The following is a 15,392-nucleotide window of genomic DNA, read 5'->3' on the forward strand; positions in this document are numbered from 1 at the left end:
AAACTTACCGGACAACATGTTATTTTGTTTGAAAAACTCGCCATCTTGGAAGTTCAGATGAAGATGGTATTAGTAACCAAAGTATTGTTTGCGTAACGGTAAACTCCGGGGAGTCTTCGCCTGTTCTGACCTGATGTTCCTGAGATGGTGTGTTTACCATTTCTGAGCCAGACTCACCAGAAAAGCCCGAGATGGCTGCCAGTTTGGTGAGACCGTCCGAGCTGATTTTGCTTCATATTTCTTTCGTAGAGCTTTTCGTGCGTGTCCCGTCAAGGGACAGCAAACGTTGGATGCGTCACCGATAATTTCATGCTTCTATGTGTGTGTGTGTGTGTGTGTGCGTTCTCCTAGCTAACGCAAACCACATGTGAAATGAACCTCAGGCAGATGCTGGCGTTGGGGAAGCATTGTGTCCCCGAGTGTGGGCCCGGAGAGGGGGATTACAGATGGTAGAGATGGATGAAGAGATAGGAAGTGGAGGAGTTGAAAAAGAGGGAAACGGGTACACATGGCAGCCAGAGATTAGACCAACTGTTTTCACTGCTGGGTGGCTCACTCTCTTTTCTTTCTGAAACACATGCCAGGACACTAAGTCCACAGCTGTCTCCCATCTATCCGCACTGGTAACCTGGTATGGCAGTGAGTGGGGGGGTGGTACAGGGGGCACAGTAGCTGGGATAGGGGGCAGAAAATGGGGTTTAGCCCTTAGAAGTTTCTGTGCAGTGTTTTGTGGTATAATGGCGCAGCAGCACAGCATGCTAGGGCAATGAGGTCAGAAACTTGAAACAGAACCGAGTGAGAGCCAGCCGGTCCATTGCCAGGGTAGTTCCCTGATTTACAGGCTGCATTAGCTAACTAAGAAGAGGGATTATGTTATAAATCTTGCTATAAATTTCAGTCATTGGAGTTTTTCTTTTCCAAAGAAATGCATTAATAAAAGCCTGCTGCTTAACCGTAACTAAAAGTCTCTGGAAATTTGGCTTGAAACTGTAAAAACGCATATATATAATATCAAAGTTTAGGGTATCATTACACATGTACAGAAGTATGAGTGAAAATAAACATTCATAACTATCAGAAGACCTAGTTCAAAGGCAGCTGTTTAGACCCTTTGTCAAGACTGTGCATGTGTGGCAGATCACGCTTTCATTGATTGATCATCTTCCTACCTGCACAGATGCAAAGCAATATCCTGCTGCAGACCCACTTAAAAAAAGACCACCTCCAAAAAAAATCTGTACCAGTTTAAGTGAACACTATTTGGAATATTTTCACTGCTTTACCGTCCTGTCAGACAACCTTTTCTGACGGGGAACTGAAGCTGCCAGAAGTCGGAATTTTTCTCCTTTTTAGTTCCCCGATAACATGTCATGATATTATTGGTTGAAATTGGCTGATTCAAGCCTACTTAAACACACGCATCCATAATCCAAAAGGGTTAAAAAATGTATTTTTCATTTCATCTTAATCTTAAATGTATAATTTTCATAATAAATGAAGCACACCTAATTCAAACCCATTAGCCAGAAAGTGAATAAAAACTTGCATAACAACATAACAATTTGAATTTAACTCATTTCAAATACTTTTAAGATGCTTACTAATATGAGACCCCAAATTACATAGTTAGAAGGCTATTCTGGACTTTCCAGCAGCTTTAAAGGGGGAAAAAAGTTTTATTTTAGGGTTGCTTGGATTTAAAAACAGTTCTAATTAGAGGCTTTATTTATTCTAAACTTAAACTTTTTAGCCCGATGCTTGTTGAGATTGACTCAGACTGTGGTGCAGAGTATTCCTCGAGGAGTATCTTTTCCTTTTCAAGAGCCCATTTAACGTGCCTTTAGGAGAGCACAAGTGTGTTGTTTGTTTTGAGTACAGTGCAGCCTTAAACCTCAGCTGTGCCCTCAACAGCACTTACACACACACACACACACACACACGCACATTACAAACACCCTTCATCTCAGAGCCACTCAGCCTGTGCACACTTAAAAGCACTGAAACACTTTAAGAGGTTTTTGCCAGACTCCTGCAGGGGTGCAGACTGATTTAACCCTATCGAACATTACAGACCTTTCTTCATGGTTACATAAAGCTCGGGTTGATCCTACACGGAGCCGTATGAATTATAGATGGCCCCTGGCTTTGCTCCGGGAGACCTTCGTGGCAGCGTGGTGCTCAGCGGAGGTGGCTGCCGAGAAAGCCGTACATTGTTGTTCCTCCTCGCTTTGCATAAAGAGGTTATCAGACGGTCAGCTTCCGTGCAGCCACCCCTATACGACATAATGAACCCTCAGAAAAACATGCGCTCAAAGTGGCCCTTAGCAGGAGATGAATCTAAAGGCGGATGCACATGAAAGCAAAACACACCTGGAGGTAATAGAGCGTCCGCGTTAATCTTGCTGGTTGAATGAGGGCGATGCGTGCGGAAAAAACCTCCAGCCAACCTTGACGCAACCTTGAGGGCGCATATAAAGAGTTCACACAAGGTGACTGTATTTATTTCAAAGTTTCTGCAAAGTTTCACCCCTTTTTAGCGACCTGAAAACACCTTACACTGGCTTATTCACGCACCAGTTGTTTACTTCACTTTCGCCGCGACCGCACATGAAACTTTCAGTCTTACGTGTGGCGCGAGAATGGCGACCTGCTCGGCCAACACTGCCGTCCATTCATGCCGATTTATTTGCTGTGCTCGAGCTGCCTCCCTTGAGAACATGCACTGTACATAAAGAGGCCATAATCTAACCCAGTTTTCTCAAACTGGGATTTTAAATACGAGCGACTGCCATGTCTCCCTTGCTTTGGTGCTATAAGGGATTGTGTGTCTAAAGGGGGGGGTATAGCAGTGCCATATTTACCCCCGGGATGCCAGATGCCTGCTGGGATATTGACAGCTCCTCTCTGAGTGACAGGCTGGTTATTGTTATAGTTATCACACAAATGCTAAAAGAAAGTAGGTCTTCTATAGGGGTCTTGAGGGCCTGTGGATTGTATCAGTTCACTCAGAGAGAGGACACGACCGGGGGGTGGGGTGGGGTTATTGTTATTGAAGCATTGTGCTGCTGGGTGGGATTCTAGTTGGCGTAGTTTTAAAACCTAAAAGGGCTCATGTTTGGACCCTAAAAAACTCTCATTCTCTCCTTTAAAGTCACTGGAAATCCACAATAGCCCACTAACTGTACTTTATGGTCTAATGGACATAATATCCATGAAATATTGTCATTTAAATAAGAAATCTGTAATATATGCACTGTAATAAACCTTAAAATCACCATGATATGTCATCAGAAATTAAGTACTGTCTTCTCTGCCCGTTTCATGTTAACAGGAGGTAAAATTAAAGCCGAATGTTTGCAGAATGACTAGGTGTCTGTTTATGAGTCGTAACAAATCATTAAGAAGGTGTAACTCTTAATAACAGTTAAATTAAGCAAAATGTTAATGGAGTCTGGCAGGCAATCACTGAACTGTTTTCAGCATAACAGGCTCAGCTTTACACTGACAGACAAATGACAGCGACAAACAGCTCATTGACTTACAGTGGAGGACTCGTCGTCCCTTGTTATCATCAATTTAAAGTGTGTCACTCGTCTTGCACTCCTGCAGTGTTCCTGCAGCCTGCCTGAGGTTTGGGGGGAAAAAACTCAGCTAAACTATAAACGGTATATTAAGTAGGATTACAACCTGTTTAGAACTCATTTAAGTTTCAGTAAAAAATCCACTTCAGTTGTCCCACCAAAACCTCTCTGCTCCCACTTAATCTGCCTCTTTGAGTCTGAACGGAGAACTAAAGCTCCTTTGAACGAAAAAACAAAACAAACAAACAGTAATTTTACCTCGTAGAATACAGAAGTTGCTGGTCTACCGCTGCTTCAATCTGCAGCAAGTAATACTAGTTCAGATCCAGAATAACATGTTTAAACACTGAAGTCACACAATAACACAAACAAACAAACAGATCGAGGCAGCGGTAGACCAGCAACTCCTGCGTTCTGCAAGTTGAAATTACTGATTTCTCCCATGGAGTTTGGTTGGTTTTGGAGAGACAGATGTGTGGCTTATACTGTATAACTGCAGTTTCCTGTTGGAAAAGGCTGTCTGACAGCAAATTAAAGCAGTGAAAATATGCTAAATATAGTGTACACTTACACTGATACTGTTTTTTTTTTTTTTTACAAGTGGCTAAAACATGTTTCATGCAGCAGTACTCCTGCTGTGAATGTGCCGACCACCATGTACTGTAGCTAATACACTGACTATGCATAAGTACCTCACACATACTGCCCCACTTCAAACAGTCTGAACTGTATTCAAAACAAACAACACACTTACCTAAAGACACATTAAATGGTCTCTTGAAAAAAAAAAAAAGATACGCTGCACTGCAGTCTGAGTCAATCTCAACAGCCAAACAGGCTAAAAACTTTAATTTTAGAATAAATAACAAACTTTTCCTCCTCCTTTTTCTTTTAAAAGGCCTTTCTTTCCCTCCTATAATGGCTCTCTGGTATCTCTTTGCAATCTCCTGCAGTCCTTCATTCCCTCAGTCCCCACTGAAAAATCCCCAAACCATCCCCTTCCTGTTGTAAATCTAAATCGAGGAGGCAAACAGGGCTCCTTGCACACAGCTCCTCGCACACACAGAGAAAAAGCAGTACATGAAACAGCCATGCATGGCCTTGAGTGAGTCATCTAATGCAGGGGGAGTGCCTCCACGCACACACAGCCGCTAAGCCACAGCCTGCACGGCTTTCAACAAAACATCTATTCTGAGGCGCTTTCAAGTTTGTGAGCGATCCTCCAATTTTGTGGAAGCGAACTGGAAGAAGACGCAGCCGGACACGTCAGACTTCTCCCTCTTTTGCAATCACCAGTAAAAATGTTTTGGGAAGAGGATCTGGGGAAGTGTTTGTCATAACGGAAGCTCAGTTAACATGGCGGCGTCCACTGCACACGCTGAGGCTTCTTGTCTACATATGGTTGTCATTGTAGGATGTGCAGTCGGGGCATGGGAAAGGAAGAACAAACACATGCAGACATACTCACATACTGTATATTTGTAGTTCTGCGGCCAGGGTGCACTGTGATTATCTTGATTGAGCCAAAATCATTGCTTAAAGCGACAATTTGGATTTTTTTTGAAGTGGGGTTATATGAGGTATTTACCCATTGTCAGTGCATTACCTCCAGTGGACGACTGTCAGCACGCCCCCAGTTTGAAGTACTGGTTTGAAGCAAAGTAATGTCCTGCTGTGGACAGGGTCTGCAGCAAAATATATCTTAGCCCCCTAAAACAAAAATAATTTCAGTGTATTCACATGGCGGCGATTGTCCTCTGATGTTCCGGGTGGGAAGCTCATTTTCTTTTGTCAAAAGGATAGTGTTCAGCTTGTAAGTCGTATAAACATACAAAAATGTTACTGCTTTACTGATTGATCAGCAACTGAACAGACAATAGATAGTGAAGATTCAGAGGGCCTTATTTTTATGGGAGGATGTGGTTGAATGCTGACATTAGCTGCTGACGGTTGCTAATGGGTTATCAAATATGTCACTGTGAAAGATTTTTACTATTCATTATCTTTCTGTTTGAAACTGATGATACATAAGCCAGATACTCTCTTCAAACCAACCAAACTCCATAGGCAAAATCACAAATTTTGCCATGGAAGTTGCTGGTCCAGTGCTGCTGCGATCATTTACTTTGTTACTATTTTTGTGTGACTTTGGTGAATTTGAACTAATCTTTTGAAACACTGAAGTCACACAATAACACAAACAAACTAACAGATTGAGGCAGCGATAGACCAGCAACTCCCGTGTTCTGTGAGGTAAAATTACTGATTTTGGCTATGGAGTTTGGTTGGTTTGGTGAGAGTGATATTTGGCTCGTATAATTGCGGTTTCTTGTCAGAAAATGCTATGGGTGAGGTAAAACTGTGAAAATATATTGCACACATAAGCTGATATAGATTATTTTTTTGAGGTGGCTAAAATTCGTTTTGCTCCTGACTCTGTCCACAGCGGTGCATTGGTTGGGGTCCTGCACAGGTAAACCTGCTGCTTCCCCAAACTGGGGGCGTGAAGACCATCTATTGTAGATAAAACACTGACTACGGATAAGTACCTCATACAGCCCCCTTTCAAACATCCAAACAATGCCCTTAAAGTAGAGTCTTTGTGAAAATATAATTTTCTCTGGTCAAAAAGACACTTGTCCCGTCGATACTTCAATATGCCAGATGTGGGCGTCTAATGAAGCAGGTGCTCAAGTTCCCCATTCATGCACAAAGAACATCCTGTTCCCATGAAGGGAGCAGGTGAGCCTCTTCGTGGAGGTTTGTTTCTTCAGTCTTGTCATGATTGAGTCTGTGCGGTAGATCAGTGGTTGTTGTGCTTGCACAGACACATCCGACCTGGCAACTGGACAGAGAAATCTAAGAAATGTGGTGCATGAGGAACGTTTCAGGGTGGTTCCTTTTTTAAAGAAGAATAGGAATCCACCCTAAAACATGAGTCACATCACGGTATTTCTATAATCCTGGGCTTTTTGGCTAACAGATGTGAGGTCCCTTGTGGCTGAAAGTAAAAGGGCTTAGAGATAAATCTGTGATTTATTCAGAGGCAGTGTCAATGGCTGCTGACAATGTGTTGCACAGCATGATAGAGTTAAGATAATTTTCTGGGGTAATGGGCACATTTCCTGCCTCAGATCTGTGAACAATAGTGTCTTAAAACACCGAACAGGCCCCCAAATATTGTTAGGTGCTTAAGTAAGTCCTTTGCCTTTGTATGGCCCCAACAAGCCAGTATCAAATCTCACCACAAGCTTTCTCTCCTGTTTTCCTCGCCTCAGTAATTCCCTACTGTCTGAATAAAACACCTAACACAAAGGATGAATGGACTGCCTGTACTACTGCTAAAAGACACTAGGTTTTATTAGTTTACAAAGCCAGTTTATTGTCAGTAGAACAGCTTCAGAAAACAGCTCTCGAGGAGGTTATTGAGTGCTTTCTCTCTTTGCATTGTTTGCTTTGGTTTTGGAGAAGATTCACTTGTTAAGCACTTTCCAACTTGAAGTTTTTCCACAACCGTTGCTTTTCTTTCATAGTCATCAATCTTGTGCGGGGCTTCAGTTGTCAACAGGTTCGTTTTTCCACACTGGTATATGTGCTAGTCAGGTTGTCTGTGTGCGGTTGACGAATGAGACCCCAGGTATGGAGCCTGCAGGTACAGTGAGCAGGTTTCACAAGCTGCTGCATGCTCCGTTTGACCTCCGATCTGGTTTAAAAATCAGCGAAAAGCTCAATATCAGCAGAGCTTACATAATAAAGGCACCTTGCCCTCCACTAACAGGTAAATAGTGGTGGTTTCACCTGGTGTTCCCTTTGTTCACAGATGCATGAAGGTCATGTCAGCGCTTTGTTGCAGCAGTTGCGCTCCATAAATCCTCCCCTATATAACATTTTAATTACCTCTGTTTTTTTCCTATCAAATCATATCCTCCTTTTTCCACTCTAACAACCTTTCAATCTCCTTGTCTCTGTCTCTCCCTGAAGGTAAGAACCCCACTGACAGCGGGGCTGCGGGGGACTACGGAGTGCCCAATCCAGGCCCGGCGTTCAAAGAGGTGTGGCAGGTGAAGGTGTGGCCCAAAGGTCTGGGACAAGCCAAGAACTTGGTGGGCATCTACCGCCTCTGCCTGACCGACAAGACTGTCAACTTTGTCAAACTCAACTCAGATGCCGCTGCTGTCGTGCTGCAGCTGATGAACGTCCGACGCTGTGGCCATTCAGAGAACTTCTTCTTCGTTGAGGTGGGACGCTCTGCCGTGACAGGCCCGGGCGAGTTCTGGATGCAGGTGAGCCTATAATCTGCAGTCCCCCCTTTATGTTGACAGTTGCACCCTCCAATCTCATATATACATCAAGAGCCTATAATCAGCAGAGTCAGAGAAACTGCAGAGTTACTCAACAATACGTTTGGAGTTCATGTAACCCAACATTATGGTTCAGTCCATAAAGGCTGTTACTTGACCATAACTTAAACCTGGAAACGATAAACGATGGAGATGTTATACTTTGGTTGGGTTTTTTAGAGCCTAAACACAAGCACTTAAGATTGTAAAACTTAATCTTAACTCTTGCAAATTTAGTTAAATTAATCCCAGAAGGCAGTCATAATTTAAATAACCCAACCGACCAATCCCACACACATGATTGCCGGTGAATTAACTTGAGGTGAGAATTGTGAGTCTGGGTGTAACGTGACCCACCAACAAGCATGTATTTTGGTGATAAATCTTATTTTTTTTTAAATGATTCACCTCTCATTCCCACAGTCTTCTCCCACTAAAATACCACAGTTAACCAACAGAAGTCTGTAAGGAGTTGAGATAACAAAGTCCAAAATGTAAAGTTTGTATGGAAATGTGTTTTACATATGCATATGTATGTATATTCCACATTTTTTTTAAATGGAGTTTGGAGTATTATTGTCCCCACAGAGGACAAAGTTAAGTCAAACCACTGAGCTTGATTTGTATGTTTTTAACATTTTGTCACAACTGCAGAAACATGAGGTAACTGCTTAAGTATGAAGAAGTTGTCTGAAATTGACTGTTGTTAGTTATTTGATTGATTAATGGTTTAATAATGTGTGTACTGATTACTGACGGTGTCTGATGAGCCAAATTATCAGCTAATCATGCTCACTGAGAATCTCATTGTTGAAGCTCAATCTCTTTGTCCAATTTCAGTGACCACATTTTAGCCGTTACTTACTGCTGACAGCAATAAACACAATGAAAACCAATTTTTAAAATATATAAAATCTGAATATAAATTGATGCAACTTTATTGGTCATGATAGGAGGGTCTGTATTGCAGGTGACAGTGTTCCTGCCATACTTCCCCTTGCCTGTCACTTATCTTGCGTCCCAACTGGTTTTATTTGTAAGAATTGATTCACAAATACATTTAGAATCTGCCAGAATTATATTTCATGTTCAGTCTTTGAGAGGATTTTTCTGTCATCATGTCTTAGGTGGATGATTCGGTGGTGGCCCAGAACATGCATGAAACTTTGCTGGAGGCCATGAAGGCGCTGAGCGAGGAGTTCCGCCAACGCAGCAAATCTCAGTCAAACTCCGGCCCTGGAGGAGGTGCTACTGCTTCAAACCCCATCAGTGTTCCCTCACGCCGCCACCACCCGAATCCTCCTCCGAGTCAGGTGGGCTTCACCCGCCGGCCTCGAACTGAGCCTCCAGGAGGAGCTAACGGTGGAGCAGGGGCCAGCAGTGCCAACGCCTCTCCCACCCCACGCCACAGCTTCCCGAGGTCTCGCACCGCCAGTGACGGGGGTAAAGGTGAAGACGGGATGGCAGGGACCCTCCAGGGGCAGAGCTCCAGCCCCTCCACCAACGGGTCCTGCTCCACCACCCCAATCCTCAGGTCGAAGTCGGCCCGTTCAGCCCCCACCTCAGCTACTAAAACTCCTCTTGGGTTGATGCGCTCCATCTCCACCCCGGCGCCCTCCCCAGCCCCAAGCCTCTCCTCCAGCTCCGGGCACGGCTCTGAGTTTGGAGGCGTAACGTCCTCGGCTGGTGGTGGTCCGTCTGGCACCTACAGTCGCGTCCCCTCCCACCGAGCATCCGTCTCAGGCTCACCCAGTGACTACGGCTCCTCAGACGAGTATGGCTCTAGTCCTGGGGATCACACGCTCCTTCCCTCCCCGAGCCTCCCGGGTAGCTCTGTCGGTAGCGCCGGCAGCCAGTCTCTTGGCGAGGAGGGAGCCAACTACATCTTAATGGGCCAGCGTAGTAGTAATAGTGGTGGTGGTAGCAGCAGTAATCAAGGCAGCTTGACATCCACCTCCCTGCCAGCACCAGGAACCCCATCCTGTGGCTCCCAGCCCCAGACCAGGAGAGTGCTGCGGCGCTCCTCCAGCCGTGAATGTGAAGCTGAACGTAGGCTGCTGAGCAAGCGTGCTTCGTTACCTCCAATGGCCCTGGAGAGGCTGGCCCCACGTCAGCGCAGAGCTGAAGAGCCAGCAGACGAAGACTCAGCTGATTACGCCATCATGTCGAGGAGCACCAGCCGCGAGTCCTTTACCTCCACCTCCTCTTCCACGCAGAGGGAATCTGTCATGGGTGCTGGCTCAGCAGGGGGAGGAGGAGGCTACTTGGATGTGGCAGGTGACTTCAAAAGTGAAGTGAGTGGAGGAACAAGCGGTAGCGCAGATTTAGGTGTGGACAATGGGTACATGTCCATGCTCCCTGGTGTCACTCAGCCTCCAGTATCCATGTCCCAATCATTGGCGGTCTCTGTCCCAGACTCAGACTCTAAAGTTGCTGATGATTACATGGCCATGACCCCCAACAACAGCGTGTCCCCTCCACAGCAGATCCGCCCTCCACCAACGTCTGATGGCTATATGATCATGTCCCCCAACAGCAGCTGCTCCCCTGACCAGCGTGGTGGTCTGTCTGGAGGGACTTGGGTGGGCAGTGGCAGTGCGGACAGCAGGGCAGGCAGCGACTATATGAACATGTCTCCAATCAGTGCACGCTCTGTGAACGGCAGCCCTCCACCTCCCGAGAACACCACTCATTTGGAGACTCAGCAGCAAGCCCCCAAGATGGTGTACTCTTACTATTCCCTTCCCCGGTCGTATAAACACAACCCCTCCGCTGGACACTTTGATGACGGGCCAGGAAGAGGCAGAAGGCCCAATGGGAGTTGTAGTAGGGGAATGGGTGGAGGTAGGACTAATGGAGGCCGTCAAGAGCAACCAGCAGCAGGCAATGCAATGGTTGGACGCCACCTGTCGCTCTCCTCGTCCTCGTACTCCTCCAGCTCAGCCAGCAGCGAGAGCCTGGGAGAGAGCGAGGACCGAGCTACCCAGGCGGGGGGAGCTCAGTCCAAAGATGGGAGTAAGCTCCAGCAGAGACGAGGGTCTGGTGGATTGTCCAAGCAGGGTAGCCATACTCGAAGCAGACCGGTGAGTCTGTTTGTTGATGTATCTAAGGCCAACACCCTTCCTAGGGTCCGTGAGAACCCTCTGCCCCCAGAACCTAAGAGCCCTGGAGAGTACGTAAGCATTGAGTTTAAGGGCGAGAAATGCAGCCAGGCGGGGGTTGGAGGAGGGCGCGGCAGGGGTCTCAGGCATGGTTTATCATTGCCCAGCAAGAATCCTCAACACAGGCCAACGTCTTGCTTAGGGAACTTTATCCCCCTCTCCCGTAGCCCCTCTGCCCCCATCACTCCCCCAGCTGCCTCTGAGTATGTCAACATGGACTTGGGCCCTTCTCCGTCCCCCTCACCCCTTTCCCTTACTCCTCTAGTCTTCCCCTCTTTCCACACCCCTCCAACGCCTCCAACTCTTGCCCATGCCCCTAAAGCCTGCGATGAGGGTAGTACGAACTCCCGTGAAGAAGGGGCTGAAGTGGCGGAGGCGCCACTTAGGAAAACCAGAGAAAGTGTCCCGTCAGTGTCTGAGTCAGAGTCCCCAACATCCTGTGGAGACTACACGGAGATGGCCTTCAGCTTGAACAAGAACACCGTCCCTAGGTCATCCTCCAGTGTCTCCCCAAAAGCCCCTTCCCCCACCAGGACTGATCCTTCTGTTGCAGTGCTGTCACGGGGTCTTGACTTCCCCCTCACCAAACCAGGACCCAACCCCGACCATGGGGCTAAAGTCATTCGGGCTGACCCCCAAGGACGCAGACGGCACTGCTCAGAAACCTTCCTCGCTTCACCTTCCCTCCCCACCTCTACCTCTACATCCTCTTCCTCCTCCACTGCCTCCCTGTTTCCCGAACACGCCCAAGCCGTGGCCCGCCGGCTGGGCATCGAAAGCATGCTGTGGGGGAACGGTGCTGTGACGGACAACCCCGCTCAGTTCGCCCTCCCTGGACAGCAATCCCTTCCGTCAAACGCTCAGACTTCGTCCACGGAGCAAGGCCTTAACTACATAGACCTGGACTTGGCCAACAAGGAAAGCCCCCATTTGGGCCTGGATGGACCCTCAGGTAGCCAGGTGGCCCCCTCTCGCCTCTTCTCTGTGCTGGGTGGAGGTTCAGGGGTCGGGGGAGTGAGCGCGGCAGTCGGCAACAGCAGCAGCAGCTCCAGTCTCAACACCTACGCCAGCATCGACTTCTACAAATCAGAGGAGCTGCGGACACACCAGAACGGAAACAAGGAGGGAACAGGTGAGAGTTCCCTTTATTCTTTTTAAACAAAACATGGGGGCTCATCCAGGTGTGAGTTAGTTAGTTTTCCCTTCACACAAACACACTCTGATGTCTCTATCACTGCTTTTGTTCAATTTATGGTGTCTCCGTCTCCCTTTCTCGTCCTACTTGTGCGCTGTCACATTATTAAGATGGAAATGAATACACTTTCAAGATAATCCAATGGAGCTCGGCCTCCCCCTCCATCTTTGCTTGTAATGAAACTTCACCTGACGCCAGATTAGAATATAGACACCAGTTCGATTTGTGTGACTGTCTGCATAACATGAGATACAGATCGACTGCTCTGACAGTTCATGAATAGATTTCCTTCTTTGGGCCCTGGTGTACTTATAAAGGCATGTGCACACATTTTACCTTATATGATTATGTACAGTGCTGAAAGCCAGACAACCTTTTGGAATATCAATGAATATCGATACTGTGGAAATTACTATCGATCCTTGGGAGGCTTCTTTTTTTGGCACTTTGTGTTGTCTTCAGGTAAAAAACAGGAAAAGAACAAGAGTTGGTATTGGCTAGGGCTGAACAGTTTAGAAAAAATATCTAATTGCAATTATTTCTTCTGATATTTGAGATGCGATATGACTTCTTATGACATTTTCACTGAAAAACATAATGATTACAGTGTGATTTTTGCTGGGATCTGCAGCAACAAAGATGTTTTTTCAAGTCTGTGTTTGTTTTGGTGAGGGCATCTCTGTGATTGGCCTACTGCAATTTGAAAATTACAATAGGCCATATTATGGTTTTGATTGATTTATTTAGCCCAAGTTTGGGCCACACATCAGTACAAAATAAGGGTTTTCAATTGCACAGTTAGTAGGTTGCATCCCGTAGAGCAGTGCTGCTTAAACCTTTTTTTTCTGGGGACCCTTGCAACCCATTTCTCAATAGACCTTATGAGAGATAACTCAATAGAGTTAATTTGTGCAAAAATGAACATTGCTGTCCATTTGCCATTTCTGTATCACCTTATATTAGCTTGATGCATGTTATTGAAAACATATGTGCATAAATGAGGAATAAATGCATTGAGGCTGAGGTCTCATTTTTTTTTCCTCATTTAGTCTGCTTCATAAATGAGACAAAATAAGTGCATTTAGGTGAAAATAACATTTGTTTTTTCCTCTCTTCAGTAAAAAAGTCTACACATTCTAACTGCTTTAGAAAAGGTGCACCGCAGATATAAATTTGCTAAATTTCTAACATATATTGTTGAAGTTGTAGCTTAAAGGAGAAGGTCAGTGTCTTCATGCAGTATATTTTGTTGAAAATGGCAATCCGGTCATCGTTTGGCAGCTTTGCCTGCAGCCACGTCTGTGTGATTGCTGTCTTGCTCTCAACTAAAAGAGCATTATAAAGATGTTCATCTTGGGCCATGAGTCTGTCTGGGATTTTGCCCAGGTGTAATGTGACAAAAAAGAAATCAACTTCTATTCCAAAGATGGAAATCGCTCGCCAAAATATAGGAAAATGGTCAGGCGTTGGTTTACCACACTGTCCCCTGTGAGGTTTGTTGAATGTTACGTAAGCATCCTCAGCGCCACAGTTTTTCCCTCAGCGTTTAAGTGCAGATTCAGAAGATGTTTTTTTTATATGTATATGACAAGCTGCTCTGGATGAGCTGTTGTTTTCCAGTGAGGAGAGCCCGTCTCAGACCTCACACCGCAGCGCTACTCTTTGCAAAAGAAACCATTCAAAACTACCTGTGAAGTATTGTGCTCCAAGTTCAATGAAGTTGAACTTTGACCCCGCTTTCCATTGACCTGTTAAACCCAAGATCCTCCCAAGCGACATGAACAGAAGAAAGCGATGGAGGAAAAAAGGGATTCTTGAGTGTCTAGCACCCTACAACCTTGAAAATAAATTAAGGGAAAGTATGTAAGCATTCAAGTGGTGTTGCCAGGTTTGTAAAATAGTTTATTATGATTTGTACACTTAATTCAAGCAGAAAGCTGTGGCTGTTTAGTTTGGCCTACTACTAAAAACTGTCTTTCTGTGATGCATGCACAAGAGCTTACACTTTGTGATGTAACTGCATTTTTTTTTTGTCAGAAAGGGAGGTCAATGAGTACAAATGATGAATTTTCGTTGTATTTACATTTTTCCCCTGCTGCGTGGGGCAGTTTTCTAGCTGTGGGGGACCACCACAGCTTAACAATGCCTCAACTAGGTCACTGTGAGACGTTTCCTCATCGAAAAACATTCTCTTTGAGCCACTGTCTGCACTAAATTGGCCTGTTAAGAAATAGACGCCTGCAGTTCGAGCAGATAGAGCAGCATTTAAACGGAGATGTGGATTTATATGCATCAGTAAAACACTCAGTAGTCTTACTTAACCTTCCACAGTGGGGCTCTTGTGATGAATGCGTCCTGCCAAGCCTTGTTGTTTATGTAGCCCTGCTAGCCTCTGCATGATTCGCACCGTAGTTTGTGTTAGACTCACTGTAAAAATATCATACAGGAAGTAAGAAGATTCAACTTTTCTCATCAACTCAGTGTAAATATACGTTTTATTTATTCAAGTTAAAATTTAGATTTATTTAACAGAACATTTAAGAACTTAAATCATCTGATTTGAAGTTTGTTGACTTGAAATAATGAGGTGAATGAATGTGCTGCACAAAGTTCAATCAACTCATTAATTAAATTTATGAAGAAACATTGTTACCATATTAGCAGACTTCCCAGCAGGCATTGTTGGAGAGTAAAACTCTCTTAAACCCTTCTTTTTTTAAGTTAAAAGAAAACTTCCTGTGTGTCTGTAATACACTTTAAGATACGTCATTGTTGCTTGTTTTCAGTTTCAGTCAACTTAAAATGTTAAGGCAGCCTGGACACTAACTCCTTCTTTTTAAAGTATGAAGAAATCATATATTGTTTAAACTCGCTGTTTATTTGACTAGAAGTTTGTTTTGAATCGTCACAAAATTACCTCAACATTTCTTTTCAAATTCAGTCAACTTAAAATTTGAAGAAAAAGATTAGCTCCTTCTTTTTTAATACATTGCTGATGGAAACTTAGTGTTTATTTGACCAGAAAAGTTTATTTCTTTTGAATAATTACTAAATTACCTCAACTTTTCTTTTTAAGTTCAGTCAACTTAAAATTTTCAATTTTTCAATTTCAAAA

At 44.8% G+C, this 15,392-nt stretch overlaps 1 protein-coding gene across 1 annotated transcript in view; it reads left to right on the plus strand.

Moving 5' to 3' along the window:
* LOC146305675 (insulin receptor substrate 1-B) overlaps positions 1-15,392 on the plus strand; it is a 64,634-nt gene that overhangs the window by 11,376 nt on the left and 37,866 nt on the right. The window contains exons 2-3 of the mRNA XM_084712483.1: positions 7,563-7,864; positions 9,049-12,214. Of these exons, the coding sequence (XP_084568609.1) occupies positions 7,563-7,864; positions 9,049-12,214 (3,468 nt within the window). The remainder of the gene's footprint in view (positions 1-7,562; positions 7,865-9,048; positions 12,215-15,392) is intronic.

Source organism: Lutjanus erythropterus, chromosome 23 (assembly GCF_056507025.1).
Source record: "Lutjanus erythropterus isolate fLutEry1 chromosome 23, fLutEry1.hap2, whole genome shotgun sequence".
NCBI classification, from domain to species: domain Eukaryota; kingdom Metazoa; phylum Chordata; class Actinopteri; order Lutjaniformes; family Lutjanidae; genus Lutjanus; species Lutjanus erythropterus.